The sequence below is a fragment of the Bombyx mandarina genome, chromosome 08, assembly GCF_030267445.1.
Source record: "Bombyx mandarina strain Sakado chromosome 08, ASM3026744v2".
NCBI lineage: Eukaryota > Metazoa > Arthropoda > Insecta > Lepidoptera > Bombycidae > Bombyx > Bombyx mandarina.
The window spans coordinates 12,784,798-12,803,476 of NC_143215.1; the positions used below are offsets into that span (position 1 = coordinate 12,784,798).

Genomic DNA, 18,679 nt, shown 5'->3' on the forward strand with positions numbered 1-18,679 from the left:
TATGCAATCTACCTAAAACTCCATATCTCAAAGTGGCATTCAGATCGGGTTGCTTTTTATTGCCCTTGTAGGCAGACGAGCATACGGCCCACCTGATGGTGAGGTTACCGTCGCCCATGGACTTCAGCAATACTAGGGGCAGAGCCAAGCCGCTGTCTACCGTGTTGTCATAGGCCTTTTTTTCCTACCTTAGCTGATAGCCTTGACAGGCTACGTCAGCGTAACCGAGCGGTGGTCTACTATGATCACTTAACACCAGTTGCACCGTGAGTAGTCGACTCAACGACTGTAATATTAACAAAATTTATACTAATATTATAAAGAGGAAAGATTTGTTTGTTTGTTTGTTTCGAATAGGCTCCGAAACTACTGGACCGATTTGAAAAATTCTTTTTCCATTAGAAACCGACATTGTCCCTGATGAACATAGGCTATTTTTTTTTTTTTTTTTGGTTTCATGTTTCCGAAGCGAAGCGAGGGCGGGTCTAGTATATTATATATACAAAAAAAAAACCAATTCCCATATTTTTGCTATTACGAGCACAGGTGTATTACATAAGATAGAAAAATTGTCAAGTATATTTTTGATGCAAAATGTGTATAAATTTTGTTAGTGGTGAAAATTCATAAAAAAATTATTCTTTTTTTTTTACCCGGTGGAATCCATTTACCGATACCCGGATAACGGACCGGGTTATGTCTGACTCCGGCGCCTCCAGAGAGGAAAAGGGGGAGAAGAGACCGAGGTCCTCCACCTCCCCCAATTTCTCACAGGAGACTACGCTTTGAAAACGGCGCGCGAGGCATTTGCCCCGCAGAACCGCCTACTGACTAAGCCCCATCAAGCTCCACCACACCGGCTACACCAAAACCCACGATACCGCAGTGCGCTCTGAAAGTCCGCCTTCGCTGGTATAGTAAGCGGCACGTAAGTTGGCAAGGTTTGGGCGTAGTGAGGGTAAGGTCGCGCATAGTGCACATTGCAACAAAAAAATTGTCACTTTTATTGCCCGCATATAATTTAATTTTTTATTTGCCATAATTTATTTTTAAGCATGTGTGTTTAGAAGAAAGTCAAGGAAAAGAGAGGAATTCGTGAAATGTATTAGGTGTTATAAATAAAACACTTTTAAAAGTAAAGTTTATTTAAAAAAATATACTTAATATTAAAATTATGTGTCGCCGTCGTCATGATCATTTTTTAATAGTGCTACCTCTTGCATTAAATTTATGGTAGCACCTGAGCTGGTGGAAGGAGTTGGCTCCTCATCCTCGACATAACTCTCGTCACTGGAAGAGTCGCTGTCGTCACTGGCGTAAATAATAAAATGCTCAGTAACGGAATCGATTATATAAGTCATTGGTATTTGGTCCTGGCATTGCACTGCATAAACAAATTTAAAACAATAATACTCGTAAAAAACTAAATTTCAAGCAATAATAACAACTCATAACAAAACTCAATATAAACAAAGGGTACCTACAACTGTAGTAGGCGCAAGTGTAATCGGGAGCGAACGGAACATAGATGAGGTGCGGGAGGGAAGGGTCGACTGACGCACCAATCGCGCGCTCGGAACGGTGCTACGTCTTTCCCCGCGTCCCGCTTGACAACCGCAGAGACTTAAAAACGACTTGTGCGCATCTAACGACTCTTGCCAAGTTACGTGCCGGTGACTATACTCGTTCTTATAAATAAAAAAAAATAAAAAATATATCCTAAGGACGTAGCTACAAGTTTAGTCGCGTACGGAATAAATAAATAAAATCGTTGTACTCCTTATAATTAATCTTTATTTGGTTAAAACATAAATGCGATTTACTAACATTTTTCATTTTATTTACACAGATTAAAATAAACAAATTAAGTAATAATTATTTATATTATTATTCGTAAAAAACTGACCGTTAGCTAAGTTATTGTAAGCTTGGTTTACTTTTTAAATGCAAACATTAAATGCACATTATTATACATATTAATCTAGTAAATGCTTGTAAAACCATATTTAAGAGAAAAATGTCAACATTGATTACACTAATAAGTAATTATATAGTAGTTCCGAGAAATTATTTGGATATGACTCAAAACTATAACTAGATGGTTAATTAATTTTTTTAAACGACTATTTTGTAAACATTGAACACATTATAATTCAGTTATAATTCTTTTAAATCTTACAAGCATTCGTTGTTACCAAAATACAATTTGAAATGTCTTATGCATATTTTTTGACGATAAGTATATTTAAAACAAAAAAGTTTTAAGTGGTTAATGTATTAGATGATTTTTTATAATAATTATGGGACGTAAAAAATTACAACTAAACTATTTTGAGAAATTTTAAATCTAGTTTTGTTGTCAGAGCATAAAAAACCCTTTTTTTTAGAAGGAGTCTGAATTTTGATCTATAGATACGGTATGACTGTTTGAAAATGATGACAATGCATTTAGATCAGTTGAGGCGTCCAAAGATTTTCGTTAGTAACTCGTCATCAGAGCAACGCACACGATACAAGAAACATATTTAAGATAATATAATGAAATACCAAATTTCTGAATTAAAAAGAAAGAAACTTTAGTCACAGAGGACTGTCATTCTTATTTGTCGTCAACTGTAAACTTTTAACACACTATCATATCCTATGTTATATTATTCCAAACTCTCAATCTATTAGTGTCAAATTATTGGCAACAATAGGCATTATTTATAACATTCGGTCACTGTGTTAATAAAACTAAATAATTTTAAAATTATATTTCTAACTGGCACTGTTTTATCACAGGTCTGGCGATTTTACTGGACATCTGGGATCTGGCATTCTATTTGTAGAAAGAACGTCATTTTGATTATATACAAAATACGAAAGGTATCTTACATCATTTCGCTTTAAAAAAAAAAAACAATTTGAATAAAGTCAAGCAATTTTCGCATAGATTAGTCGAAGTTAAACACAACGGTTCTTGTCAAGACCATTCAGATAATAGACAAACTTTTTTTTTTTCGACAAAAATTAACTTACATTCTTATAAGAACATGCAAACTAAAACTAAATTACAATAACAAAAAAGGAAGACAAAAAATTGTACCGTACGAAATTGTAAACATCCTTTTCTTTTAAAATTTAACTAGGACTCGAACAATTACAAAGAAATATTAAAAATAACAAATTAAATCAATTAAAACGTACAAATTAAGTTTTATATATGAATTACCTATCTAAGTTAATTTTTTTTCGGACTTCAACTAATGAGATTTAGCTGCAGCGAAAATTAAGGTTCCGATGTATTTTAAAAACTTATAATAAACAACTTTGGTCTTGATCCACAGCCACTTTTTAAATTAATACCTTCAATTTTAAAACATTTAATTTACGCTTTCTCTTCGTTATCAACGGAAAAACCAATCGGGCGGCAGTACAGAAATTTCGATTAATTAACTTACGTCATAATGAAATAAAATCAATATAATTTTTTTTTTTTATAAATGTAGAATAGCTTATTTTCTAACAACATTAATTTTCATAGGAAAACTATTCTATTTTGAAGAAAATGGGTCATTTTTTCTTCAAAATAGAATTCAGTTTAAAATTCTTTAAGCAGCCTGGACGTGAAACGCGAAACGTAACAAATAAAATGATAACAAAACAAATTGAAATGAGGAAATTGAAAATAATTTCGCTAATTTGTATGATGTAGTCAAATTAAATTATTTGCTATTGTTTTTTTATATATTAAAAATATATATACCCATTGATCAATTACAATTTATATATAAGTCACGCCTTAACAAAACAGCAGTGTGCTTAGTGCGAGTTTTTTAACTTTCTCGATAGCATAAAAGTTAGCCCAATTTTGTATGCAGTTGGAACAGCGCCCCTAGCGGCAAACGTACGTAAACGATCCCATTCCATACAAATATGAGCTAACTTTTACGTTATCGAGAGCGTTAAAAAACTCGCACTATGTACACTGCAGCAACCAAAGAACGTAGCGTAATAAATCGACATCATACAGCTACATAGGTACATCGGCCAAGTACTCTATTCGGAACAGCATGTCCATGACCTCCTGGGGTCTGAACCATTTCCAGGGTACCGGCTCGCGCCCGCACTGCGCCTGGGTCCTCCTCGTCACTCCGTACAGCACGATCACGGCGCACGCGAAGCATATGATAGCGAACATTTGGAACAGGCACTTTATCGAATCCCTGGAATCATAATGGGGAGAAAACGTTAACATAACGTGTAGTCGTCGTGGCCTAAAGGATAAGACGTCCGGTGCATCGCTACACACGAATGGACCAGTGTTCGAATCCCGAAACCGGGTATCAATTTTTCCTAAAAAAAATACGTACTTAACAAATGTTCACGATTGACTTCCACGGTGAAGGAATAACATCGTGTAATAAAAATCAAACCCGCAAAATTATAATTTGCGTAATTACTGGTGGTAGGACCTCACATGAGTCTGCACGGGTAGGTACCATCATCCTGCTTATTTCAGCCGTGAAGCAGTAATGCGTTTCAGTTTGAAGAGCGGGGAAGCCGTTGTACTGTAAAGCATGAGTTCTTAAAAATTATATCTCAAAATTGGTAGCGGCATTTACGTTATGGATGTCTATAAGCTCCGGTAACCACTTCAAACCAGGTGGGCTGTGAGCTTGAACACCCATCAATGCAATAAAAAAAAATGTGGGGAAATTGTGACAAACAGTATAGAGTACACAAGCGCCTAATATTATTTGGCATTTTTTTACATTGGCAACATTTTCAATTGTCACTTGTTTGATAAATTCAATCATTCAAATATAAAATTTATTGGACTAAATAAAATACATTATGTTATATGAATTTAAGTAACAAAAAGCTTCAAATAACGTGAGTATACGTCATATACTCATCGAGTTATTGCAACCATGAGCCTAATTTTACTAGAGACATCTGTTTCTGGCATAAAGATATAAAGGGGATTGCCCACTCTCCATAGTGTGCTAGGCCCAAGATGGACATCAAATATTACTATAAAAATGTACTGATTCAAATTCTTAAATGTATTGGATATCTAAAAAATATATTGAAATTGACGCCACTATTATAAAAAATATAATAAAAATAAAAACTCGTTTTGAGGTTAATTTTCTATATAAATAAGTGTCGGATTGTGAGATACTTCAAGAACTTTTCTTTTCTTAATGTTTAAGATGTTCCTAATTTATTTTTATCCAATAGGGTATAAAAACACACTTAATTCTTTAAATATCTATATTTTCTTCATCTTCATACACAATTAGTATCATCTAAAAATAGCAAAGGAGAGCATATACACGGTTTTAAATCTCGGTCAGGGTAAAACCACAATTCACACAATGTTTTTTAGTCGTAATATGAAACGTTATTGATAAAAGTAAAATAAATCGAAGAAAAATCAAAACACATCCATTTTGTACGCAAGCACAACACCACAAGCAGCAAGCGAAGTGTCAGTCAGTCAGATTAAATTCAGTGTTGTCAGTATAAAGAAAAATAATGACATGAAATTCATATATCGATTATTTTTTTAAATAACCGATAATTGATTTATATCTTAATCTTTTTTTACGAGTACACATTATTTTTTATGTTTTCGTTTTAGTTGTACATATTTAAATAACAATACTAGTAAAGTTTTTTTTATTGCTTAGATGGGTGGGCGAGCTCACAGCCACCCTGGTGTTGCTAAGTGGTTACTCGAGCCCACATACATCTACAACGTAAGTGCGCCACCCACCTTGAGATATAAGTTCTAAGGTCTCAAGTATAGTTACAAGTTAAATTCCAATGGGTATGTCTTCGATGTTATTTTATGTGCATAAAATCCATTAAAATCGTTTGATTAATGATAATACTTAAAATGATTTATTTATATGTTTTATTTATATACTCAAAATATTTACTTCATACGTAAAAGGATTTGAAGCTGGCAATATTTTTCCCGCAAAAATAAAAATCCTTGTTTTTTCAATAGAGTTACTTTTTTTAAACTACTTATTGTAAACTATAGTGGCGCTTATTTGCAAGAAAGTAAATGCATATTTATTTATGACAAAATTAATGCACTAAGTATTTTTTCTATAATCTATTGTCCGCTTTGGGCCGAAAATGGGCCATCCCCTTTACACTTGATTTAATAGGATACAATTTCAAGACTTCGATTTTATGTGTCACTAATAAAAATTACAATTTTACTGTGATCTAAATGTATATATTAAAATAATTTTAAAAAGAAATATTCATAAAAACACGCTAAATTGTAACGAAACTAAAAAATTAATCATCTATATCCTTTTGCTACTGTTCAAAATATTAGAGCGATAAGCGTGTATTAATTGTCAAGTTAATCAGACATTTTGAAATCGGTGAAAATTATGTTCAAAGATTCTCTGCTACATACAAACAAACATACCGAAAGCTTGTTTAAAAACAGAGTATTATATTTACCAAAAAAAGCTTCTCAGACTTCTATTAGCAGTAGTGGTCAGTCTTCTCTCGCAGTCTGCACATGGCTGGTCTACTTGTGTGGCCACCGATGTATTATCTAAAAAAATCATGTTCATATCGTTACATACAGTATACATATATTTTAATATTTAAATAATTCTTGTCCGTATGCATATTAGTGAACTCCTCTTAAACGACTGGACCGATTTTGATGAAGTTTTATGAGTTTGTTCCAGTGAATTCAAGAATGGCTTTCACAATACAGTACTTTAATAATATTTATTTAAAATAAAAATTTCATCAAAACTGTCCAGATTGTTACAATTTATTTAAAGAAGTTTTTCATTTATATCTGAATACAAGACGTGTTCACTGAGTAACGTCTATCGAGTCCGCTATTATCTATATATCGAGGGGTGAAAAGCTATTGGGTTTAAGCGACATTTATCTTTTTAATCAAAGGGGCGTTTTATTTGGTATTAGCATGTTGCATTGTTTGGTATGCATGTAACAGTTCGATGTTTTTAATTGATCTTCATTACTACATTAAGCTTACTCCAATTAAATAGCTAAATTAAATTTTTGTTATTAAATTTTTTCCAAAATTTTAAATGACTCTCCTGTTATATTTCAAAAATATCGCTTAAAACAAATAGCTTTTCACCTCTCGAATTATATATTATTTTAAATTCTAATTAATAATCTAATATATAATCCACCAAATCCACTATTAAACTACAATACATTACTATTTCTACAACACACATCTAAAATCAAATACAATCTACATTGGAACCGTCCCAAGACAACAAACGACTAAACACAGTTCTCTACCATCACGTTTCAATTACCATTTATCTTCTCATGTCGCACACGAGACTTTGTTTCAAGTTGGAAATTTTCAATAGATTCCTTTTGTTTCGCACACGCCTTCTCCAGTAAATGTATTTTTGATTGTAACTCTTTAACTGAAGTTCTTAATTGATTGTTTATCGAGTCATTCTCGTCTGCGTAGTTCTGTAGCGAAGCTAAGCTGTCCTCGTAGCGACGCAATTCTGTTTGTAGTTCGTCAAGACTACGACGCGAATGTCTCAGGTCCCTTTCTAATTTGGCCGTATAATTACATTTCATTTCACATTCAATACATTTTTGAGCCGTAACGTTATTGACATTAGAATCATTTTCATCAGTCTGGGTTACGATCGATCGCGTTTCAACTATATTTTCTATGGGATAACATTGTGCTTTAATTTCAGTATTCGTTGATTTGTCAATTTTAACTTTATGACTATTGTGGTAAGAGTCATTTTTGTCGGTCTCAATTATCCTAGTTTCTTTATCGATTGTATTAATTACAATACTCATAGTTTGAGTTCCGATTGTGATTGAACGCCTTCGTTTGGCTTCGCTTACGCCCACCACGCTACTCGCACTACTGTTTAAATTCTCACAAAGATCGTTATGTACTCGAGTGCAATTATATACAAACTTTTCTTCTGCTGTGACGTCATTATGTGATGCTGTATCTTCGTGACATTTCATTTCAGTTGCGATGACATTTTTAGGATTAGAATCGGATGCTTCACGGTTGTCGGTCTGAGCGAAGACGGCAGTGAACGAGCTGTCATCGTGACATTGATATAGACTCCTGTCAGTGAGCGCTCCGGTGATGTTGTGACGAGAAACGTTGCAGAAGCTGAGCCGTATCTCGTCGAATAGGGACATGTTCGTTGAGCGCCCCTGGTCATCTCTTAGCGCGTTCGCAAACGACTCCTCGTCTAATATACGATTTTCTAGGAAACAACGTTACACAGTTTACCTAATGAACTAGTGTTAACAAGCATTAAATTAATGAGAATTATAAGTTGGATGGTGTTATGCAAAACATATGTTTGACTAACAAACATATATTTTTCTATACTTGTCCTATAATATGTAAATAGTTATTGATGGTTCCTTATCGCATACGGACATTCAATTTTATCGAATTAGTTAATAAAATTATTCATTAAAACATTATATACTGCTTTAAACATACAGATGAGCTTCCGAGTCGCCTGGTGATAGGCACCTACCCTCAAAGTTCGTAAATTAACTTGTTGCATGAATAATCTATCCTTAGATACAATTTTCATGAACAAATCCCAGCACATATACGCATTCATACTTGTTAATACTAATGATACAACAAAGCCCTAAACTTAGTGCACATAAGGCACAAAATCGAATAAATAGAATATATATTAAAAAAAAAAATGTGTGCAATCCTCACGTGGTAAAGTGAAACCTTAAAAAATTAAAATACAATTAATTATCCTAAATGTCTAAGTACAGTAGAATTCATATACAACGACTTCGCTTATAACGATTAACCGCTTTTAACGACGATAATGATTACTCAAGTTAGGTTTCATAGTTAGGTACTGAGAAAATATAACCGTTTAGTGCGACTCCGTTTTAAGCGACCAACTGCTTATAGCGACCATTAACTATGAATATTATGATGATACGTTCGGTTAAAACGACGCACAATGTTTTGTTTACACAACCTATCAATACCTCGGCACCCTAACTTCACCCTGCCCCCTTTATTGGCACGTGAATCACAGTTAGTGTTTGTCACTTGTTATGACAAGTTCTTAAAGCTCGACAAAATGAGTTCTATGAAGCGAAAGTATTTTACATTTGAAGAAAAAAGTGCAATATTACACTGGTTAGAAGCCGGTTAATCAAAGCAACCCTCGCAAAGGAGTTTGACGTATCTCATTCTACAATATCAACAATAAGGTCGAGCCGCTGTTTAATGCCAATGTTTTAAAATGCAAACGTGTAAGGACTTCTACTCATGAGTCGGTGGATAAGGCATTGTCACAGTAGGTCAAGCTTCAGCGCAACCGGGGAATACCCGTGAATGTACCTCTGCTACAAGAAAGCAATTTTTCGCTATAGAGTTAGACATGCAAAATTTTACATGCTCCATGAGTTGGATAAACATATGTACTTTAAATAATCCTGCCGTTTTGTACGTCATCCGGTTAGTACGACATAGTTTCGCCGGTCCCTTGAAGGTCGTTATATCCGGATTCTACTTATATGTAAAATGTTGTCATGAGTAAATAATAATTGTAAATCATCTTTTATAGTATAAGGTAGCGCCCTCTGTGAATTGATATTTTAACTTCACGTATAATCCTAAATTAAAACTCACTACAAGAAGTTTCATACACACGTTAGTATTAAATAACCCCATAGAGGGCGCTGTATTAAAAAAAACACTACAATGAGAACGTCTATAATGTGTTCTATCTTATTCTCTCGTCGGCTGAATCCTATACATTTATGTGTTGGTGTCTCTATGGACTTATTTTTTAGTTTCATCGAGTTTGAAATCGCAACGGTTCTAAAGAAGTTTCGCTTCAAAATATTGTAGTTATTAACTAGCTACCTTGAGTGAACCTGCTGTCAGCGTTGAGACTGTCCAATGCGGTCAGCATCTGATCGTCAGTGTAGCTGATATCGATAGAGCGGTCCATGCGCGTGTGGGTTTGGTTCGATTTGTTGAGAACGTCTTTCAATTCCATCTCTAGCAGCACCTGGAATTGTATTACCAGAATTATACAACTGTTTCATATATGCGTGTACCAGGCTCACCACAAGCCGGGAGGAGTGGCTATTGCTCGTGAGGCGCATAGCATCTGCCCACAGCAACGATGCTGGATGACGACCACGACCGCTCTGACAAGAGTGATACGACATACGATACGATTCATATATATATATTTTTATAAATTCTAAATGATCAGACGAAGCGGCTCAGTACATGATTTTTCTCTTCTTAGTCGCATAATTTATTGCTATTTTTACTGGTGGTCGGACCTCTTGTGAGTCCGCGCGGGTAGGTACCACCGCCCTGCCTATTTCTGCCGTGAATACGTTTCGGTTTCGGATAGATGGCGTGGATTAGGAAAAAGGGAATTTTAGTCGGTTCCCTAACAGTTATTACGAGATTAAATTATACGTTCGTTTGTTTTCGTGAGCTTGTGGTGTAAACAGTGTGAACGTACCTTTTCCTTGATGATTTGCTGCATGAACTCGTTGTGGTCCTGCAGCCGCGCCGTGAGGTCGGCGTGCTCACTCTTGAGCGTCTCGTTCTCCTCGAGCAGCGCGGACTGTCGCGAGGCGTACATGTCGTTGATGCGGTGGCACTCGTCCTTAGACTTCGACAACAGCTCTTGTAAGGTCAATTTCTGAAAGAATGAAGAAGAAGAAGAAGAGATTTAATGGATGTACATACTTGGCTACTCCTGTAGTATTATTTCAGACTAAGAATAGATATGAGAATGAGATAGAAAGATGGTGAGGTTTGACAGCAAGCTCATCCAATTAGTTTCTAATTTCCAAAGCCCACAACGTGAAGTGAAATATTCACAAAAAATCATCATCAGGTCTACACAACTCTTAGAGGTAGGGATAGTAGAATGGATCATAACTCAATGTAACTGAGACCGATCTGAAATCTTAAGTGCTTTTTTTTTGGTTCTAAGCAGTCCATCTTTACAAGTGGAATCCATAGGAGTCATAACGTGATTATTATCAGTGCACTGCGACAGTAGCAGGCACAATGGCAGTGCATGTAGACTAGTGAATGTCTTCGTAAGCATACCTCATTCTCTAAAGTGGTGACTTGTTCGTGCAGCACCCTCGCCCGGCGCCTGCTGGTGTCCAGTTCCCGGCGCACGTCGCCCAGGGCCCTCTCGCTGGCCAGCAGCCGGTCGGTCGCCTCCTCGTAGTCGCGTCGGGCGTGCGTCAGGGCCGCGTTCTCCTCCCGCAGGCTGCGCGTAAACATTACGACTATTTGGCGGAAACGCGAGGAGTGAAGTTGTGTGATTTGTTTTATTTTGTATATTTAGTGTTTCTTCCGTTTGATATTGTTACGCCGGTAAGAGTAACGTCATCTATCGCCGAATTGTAGAACGAATATCGAAGGATCTAGTAGAGCCTAGAACGTCCGAGAAGTACAACGCCATCTATTGTCGGATAGCGGAAACCACGACTAGATATGTGTGGAATATTCTCGATAATTCTAGGGATGGGGTATCGGCTATAAAAGCGTTGCAGGGATGGCGCGCAGTCAGTAATCGGAACTACACGAAGCGAAACAGCGAACAAGCGAATTGAGAGTTTTAAAGTGTTTGTTGAGTGTTTTAAGTGTTCAAAGTGTCGAATACAGTTCTTAGTTGTACTTTGGTGAAATTTTATTTATCCCGAACCCTCAGCGCGTAACAAACAATGTTTAGTTCGAATGCGGACTGTAACTTACATGCTGAGATGGGATCGCATGGAGTCTCGCTCGGCGGTGAGCGCGGCGAGCGCCTCCTCGTGCTGGCGGTCCGTGAAGTCGAGCTGTGAGCGGAGCTGCTGGGCCAAGTGGGCCTTCTCCCGGAGCTCGCTTTGCAGCTCCTCCAAGAGTTGGAACCCTACGAGACCAGGCTTACGGTTAGTAAGGTTTATTAGGCTTCAGGTACCACATCTTGTAAACGAAATCTGATATTGGTGCACTCGTTATACAGTATCCAAACATTAAATTTAGAAATTTATATATTTTTGTGTGTAAATTTGATGTTTTTTTTTGTTTGTATTATTATGTTGTGTAGTTTTTTTTTTAGGATTGAAGTTTTAACTGGTGGTAGGACTTCATGTGAGTCCGCGGGGGTAGATACCACCACCCCACCTATTTCTGCCGTGAAGCAGTAATGCGTTTCGGTTTGAAGGGTGGGGCAGCCGTTGTAACTATACTTGAGTCCTCCGAACTTATATCTCAATGTGGGTGGCGCATTTACGTTGTAGATGTCTATGGGCTCCAGTAACAACTTAACACCAGGTGAGCTGTGAGCTCGTCCACCCATTTAAGCAATAAAAATAAAAAAAAGATCACTGGTGGCCCGGGGGCCTTTCCAGTTTCACCAGGACAGGTGGGCGAGCAAAGGCTCAGCCAGAAGGGGTGGGATTTGCTAGCAACTGCCCGAGCGCCTCCGAAGGAGACCTAACAACTCAAGCAACTGCTTCGCGAATGAATCTACTACCCAATCGGAATCGCGACCCGCTGAGAAGATCCGGCGAGAAACTCAGCGAGCTGATTCATGGGTTAGGTTGCACGTCGAACTCTTTGTCGAGTTCAACGAGTACGGTTACCGAGATCCCTAAGCCTGTTCCTAGTGGTAAAGCTGAAGGCGTCTAATACGAAGGTTATTGGATCTGATGGATCCGTAAGGACGTGTCTAGGGCGTCGACGGTTCGAATATCCGCGATTATATAGAAATTGGATCGCATTTTTCGAATAGAATCCATAAAGAGGTTTTTTATAAGTTTTTCACTGTATAGATGTGAATATTATCTCACCATCTGTTGATATACCGGAATCGGAATCCTGGGGCGCTTGTCCACTTTTCAAATTAAAACTGCAATAAACAACGAACAACATAAGTTTCTGTTGTATAGAAGGGGCTGCAGATCTAAAATCATAATTTATTCTGTGTACCCGCATTCTCGGACTAATTATAACCAAACCGGCTTGAGCAATTATAATGGTCCACTAGTATATTAATTATCGCTTAGTATCAAACTGTCCGCTCACTTATTTAGCTATCCATAAATTATGTGCAATTTAATACTGACATAATTGAAAATAAATTCGTTAAGTGGTTGTCACCAAAATTCCGCTTTTTTTTGCATTTATTTTTAGTACACTTTTACAGGTACGTATTTCATTAGAAAAATTATTACCAGCTTGCGGGATTCGAACACTGGCACCGTCACATCTCTCGATACGAATGCACCGGGCGTCTTATCTTTTAGGCCAAAGGACTGCAAAAGTAGTTACTAGTGGAATGCGAAATTATTGTGTCATCTCACCAATTCCTGTCGCGAAGCAGTCATACGTTCTGGTTTTAAGGATGTGACAATGTGACTTGAAGTTGGTCAATGCAGTTAACGCTACGACCTCAAATCTAAATGTGACTGGCGGTGTCCAACCATGTCTATAGACACATTTAGTGCAAGCAAAAACGAGCTCTATATCTGCATTGTAATGTTTAAAAAAATATTTAGGCGAAAACTCTAGTGACATGTGCACTGCAAACAATATTATAATGTATATAGAATTAACCTTAATTCGTAAAATGAAACCAGCACCGCAACTATTTGCAAACCGTTACACAAAATAATGTAAACAGTTTTAATCGGTGGAATGATGTCATGTATGTAGATATGATGTATTTCTTCATGGGAGACGAGCCAGCGATCTAAACGCTACCCATGACACGCCAATCACGACAGCATCGGAATAATGTAGATTCGATTTTTTTCTTAGTATCTCGAATCATAGATACATATTTTTGCAATGATCTACATAATACCTATAGACAATTATTTAAATACAATTTTTGACCAGCGATTTTTTATTATAGCTATTGACGACCTTTATAATACCAATTTCTATGTTTTCAAAATATTTAAACTTCAACAAAAATGTTTATAAAATGTCCAATTTATAGAATTTTTTTTTCAACAAGAATAATAAATGATATTTATCAAAATTATATTTAGTTTGTTACAATAGTTTGTTTTATACATCAATTTATCATGTCCTACATTCTACAGTATTTTTACTTATCTTTTATTCCAACACGTACATAGGGCAGCCTTATTATACATATCGACGCTTGAAAGGCAAACGTAACTAAGCGACAATAACTGCTTTGTACATAAATGATAGGCAATAACCATATTCGATGCGCAAAAAAAATATATTTCTAGGTCTATTAAAATCATTTCGCTGGATTCGTTAAAATAGTTTTATTTTCAGATATTTCAATTTTAAATTAGTCTATTGTAAAGTTCACGCATTGTCGCTTAGTCACGTTTGCCTTTCAAGCGTCTATATATATATATATATATATTTAATCGTACCTTATTACTTGCTTTGTGGCTACAAATTACAAAAAAAAAGTCACAGGCGGGCGCATCACGATGGTCCACAATGAGCGATCGACTGAAGGAAGAGGATTACTTGCCTCTCATCGAAATCGAGCTTGGTCTTCTGGCTTTCGCTGTAACGATGGAGAGCTGTCGCTAGCTTTGTAACGCTTATCTCGGGATTATCCTTGTCCGGGTCCAGTAATGATTTTAGGTACGTGTATTCTGACCTGTGATAATGATTAAATTTAGATTTGTTTTCGTTGTAACATTAACAATTGTTAGAAATGTTTCTTTTTTTAAATGTCATAGTTTTTTAAGCGCATCAGAGGAAGTGTGAAAGTGGCCCCGGTAATCAACAAATTAAAGAGCGGACGATTAGCGTGGCACGTGATGCGTAGAGAGAAGATGCATGTGACTAGGAGATGTGCGAAAATGGTAGTGCAAGGTGGAGGGGGAAGAGGTCGACCGATGAGCACATGAACGGATGGAGTGTGTGAATGACGATACGAGAGAGAGAGAGAGGAGTGAGTGTTGAGATGACGACTGATAAAACAGAATGGAAGAGAAAAATTAGCTGTGCCGACCCCACGTAGTGGGATAGGTGGAGGAAAGGAAGAAGATAGTTTTTTAAGCGCATAATTAATTGTTTGTTTATGTAATCGATTGCACGAACGTGGAAATTGGGTCAACAAACGCTAGGCTAACTAATGACAGCAGCAGAAACATGTTGAACAAACGGTAAATTAGTCTCTTATAGCAAACTTCATTTGCACAAGACGAATTTCTGCAAGAATTTTAGTACGTACAACCTCGAATTATGCTTCAATTGAATTAAAACGAGACTCTTTGGCTTCAAATACGTTAGAAAGAGACAAAACAGTGTCAGCCAGTGTCGCTTCGTTTGTTCGTTAGAAAGAGACAAAACACAGTATCAGCCAGTGTCGCTTCGTTTGTTAATAGCATGATACAATTGGTCTTTTACTCATTTTTTAATCAGTTCCATTAATCTTAATACAAAAAGATCTGTCTTCAAGAATTGCTCCTACTTATGAGCGGAAACGAAATTAACTGACAAGAAATCAGTATATTATGACACATACCACACGCGTACAAGAACATGCATGTAAAAATAGATGCCATAAAATTGACGTGAAAATAAATATTGTTTTAATCAAATTTTTTTGCAAGGAAGTGGAGTATGTTGTTGTAAATATTATCTATTTCTTTGCTATCTATCTAGGCACACGAGCATAGGGCCCATCTGATGGTAAGTGGTTACCGTCGCTCATGGACGTCAGCAATGCCAGGGGCAGAGCCAAGCTGCTATCTGCGGAATTATGTTATATTTTGAGCCAGAATAAAAAATATCATAATTATACAAAAATATAACAAAAACGAGATTGTAAATAGAAAGGCAATTTTTCAAAGCTCAATGTTTTGAACTGCATCTTTGTGTGTCAGCGAGATTTACTACCGCAGAAGATAAGAGCTAATTTTGTATATCCAATATATGATTGTTGTCACTAACAAACTAGACTGTGTACACTTATGTGCAAGCAATAGAAATCAGGACATGTTAAGAAACACCAGAAAGAGAAGAACTAGACTATGTAAACTTATATATAAGCAATTCAATTCAGGACATGTTAAGAAACACCAGAAAGAGATTTTTTTATACAATGATTTATAGCACAAATAATATCTTACAACTTATCAAATGAACAAAACTACTTCGGTAGCATTTGGTTATCTCAGACAATTCCTCGTTCACAATTCACAGTCATACAAAACATAGAGAGAAAACAGTTTCTGAGTAGACCCAGAGGTTTTGAAATATCTATTCTATATATTTATACTCTGTATCTATCCTATCTACTCGTTTTTATGAGCTTTACTTATTATACCATCTGCAATTAATACTTAAGTAGGCTTAAGCTTATTTATACTATAAGCAGGTGAGAGGTAAAAACTATAGCTTGCAGAGGCCCTTATCCAATGGCATAATCTTTTTGTTTAGCTCTGCGTTTGAAATGTTTGCTATTTTTAAGCGTTGATGTAGAAATGGGCTAAGTAACTTCGAGACTAGCTTAATTGGATATTTTAACAAGCGAGACCTGTACCTAGTGTAAGTATTAACTATTTCTTCTTTTGTGGTAGAAATTTCTGCAAACTCTTCAAACAGGGAACTTTAGTGGTGATATCAAAAACTCTTACTGGTGGTAGGACCTCTTGTGAGTCCGCGCGGGTGGGTACCACCACCCTGCCTATTTCTGCTGTGAAGCAGTAATGCGTTTCGGTTTGAAGGGTTGGGCAGCCGTTGTAACTATACTGAGACCTTAGAACTTATCTCAAGGTGGGTGTCACATTTACGTTATAGATGTCTATGGACTCCAGTAACAACTTAACACCAGGTGGGCTGTGAGCTCTTCCACCCATTTAAGCAATAAAAATAAAAATAAATCTCTAAAGGCCATTTTCTTAATAGAATAAAGTGGAGGTAGATAATACTTGTGGCCCAGTAGAGAGACAGGCTAAAACCAAATGAGTGGCAAAAAGCTGTTTCTTCGTGCATAAGTCATTCCTTAGGTGTGATGTACCACTTTTGTCTATTAACATAATATATAACTAAATTAGGCCTTCCTTTTTAAGAGCTATTTACCAAAGAAACATTTACACACCAAAGAGTTGAATCAGGTACTTGATGAAGCTTTACAAAACCTTATAGACAAATTAATTCATTATGTAAAACAGTTTACGGTAACCATAAGTTGTAACAAAAGCTAGTCTGATAGTAAATAGCAACAATAAAATTTAACGTAGAGTACAATTTTTAATGTTGTGAAATATGTTATGTTATTGAAAATATTATTAATTTAATATTGGTTGGTGGTGGGGGCTTATTGTATTTTATTTAATTAAGACAACATGAAATATGTAGTTGTTCACCTGTGTGTGCATTAAAAAAAGGAAATTTAAACTCACATGTTCCATATCCAATTACCTTAAGCTAGGATATTCTGCTGTATTCTTCCCAGATATGTACACATTCAATATAAGTTTAAGCCACCCAAAATAAAAATGTCAATCATCTCTAAAGTCTAAAAATAGCTACTCCAACCAAGTGAATTCTGACAAATCAAGCTCTCTAAGCACCAGACTTAGCAACTATATAATAAATATTTTCATAGCAAATATATTTTGATCTGCAATGCAGCTTCACAAAGATAATAAATAGCATTACCAAAATAATCATTGATCACTACTAATTTTCATTATTATGATTTTTCCTGGCGAGAAACAACATCGCAGTCTCGCATTATAAGTATTTTTACTAACGTAAAATGGGTTAATTACTTAAATTATCAACGCCTTATCACTAACCTGTTAGTTTTAACGAAAGGTGCAAATTTATCCATAAGATCGTCCACGCGCAGTGACCCACTCCTTTCTGTACCACAATAGTCAAAAATCTGTAGCGCCGTCATGTAACATTCTGTAATACACTTCTATTATTAGTTTTAAATTTTAACTAGCACACCAACGCAGAGAATACTATAATAAATTCAGCATTACCGTCGACACCAGCCGCTGCCCGGTCCATGTTTATCTTAAGGTTTTCCGTTCAAAATAATACACCGTACAACGTCTTGAATTGAACCCGCATGTGCGCTAACGGTCACCGGTGTTTGTTTTTATGTTTAAAAATACAATTAAATTACAAGTACGTACGACGAAAATAGTTCTCTCAATTAATTTAACCGTTTATTGTTTCGACACTGGTAGTGGTGGGATATCATTAGTGTCATTGTTATAACAATACTAACACATGATCGATAACAAAAACTTCATTCGATTCATTTTAAAGGCAATGAAAATATATAATTAAGATCGGATGAAAAATCAACTTAAATATGATATTTGTTTGGTTACGAAATCGATCGCTAAAATAAATTCAAATAAATTTTTCCAAATATAGCAAGTTGGTGTTTGAAAATGAAAAAGGTCTAGTAAACAAATTAAACTGTTGAATACTTACGAAACTCTTGTTATTCACAAATTTACCGATTCATAATTGCTTATCTACAAAGGGCCATTTTTGTTGATTATTTTCATTTTCAAATGTGTGACCGACATTTTCCATTCAATGAAATCGATTTCAAAATCGATTTCATCGTGTAATCAACTCACTACATATGTCAAACGTGAGAAATGTCATTTCCAACTT

At 35.9% G+C, this 18,679-nt stretch overlaps 1 protein-coding gene across 3 annotated transcripts; it reads right to left on the minus strand.

The window, feature by feature from the left end:
• Positions 1-1,774: 1,774 nt before the first annotated feature.
• LOC114242948 (uncharacterized) lies at positions 1,775-18,275 on the minus strand. 3 transcript variants are annotated; one of them, XM_028174284.2, is made up of 11 exons: positions 18,028-18,275; positions 17,836-17,947; positions 14,550-14,681; positions 12,877-12,935; positions 11,798-11,954; positions 11,141-11,309; positions 10,542-10,724; positions 9,923-10,070; positions 7,329-8,270; positions 6,478-6,574; positions 2,493-4,208 (listed from the first exon to the last, which is right to left on the minus strand). In XM_028174284.2, exons 1-11 carry the CDS (start codon positions 18,053-18,055, stop codon positions 4,016-4,018), a joined length of 2,220 nt encoding a protein of 739 aa, XP_028030085.2. In that variant the 5' UTR covers positions 18,056-18,275; the 3' UTR covers positions 2,493-4,015. The 3 variants fall into 3 exon arrangements, with proteins under 3 accessions (XP_089585362.1, XP_089585363.1, XP_028030085.2); XM_089729236.1 differs by lacking the exon at positions 7,329-8,270 and having other exon boundaries at positions 1,775-4,208; XM_089729237.1 differs by lacking the exons at positions 7,329-8,270; positions 14,550-14,681 and having other exon boundaries at positions 1,775-4,208.
• Between the last annotated feature and the right edge of the window lie 404 nt (positions 18,276-18,679).

Coding starts and splice junctions, on each gene's coding strand:
- LOC114242948 (XM_028174284.2), bottom strand. CDS start 18,055: ATGGACCGGGCAGCGGCTGGTGTCGACG. Junction 14,682..17,835: donor CCTTTCGTTAAAACTAACAG/GTTAGTGATAAG, acceptor TCATTATCACAG/GTCAGAATACACGTACCTAA. Junction 11,310..11,797: donor ATGCGATCCCATCTCAGCAT/GTAAGTTACAGT, acceptor GTTTACGCGCAG/CCTGCGGGAGGAGAACGCGG.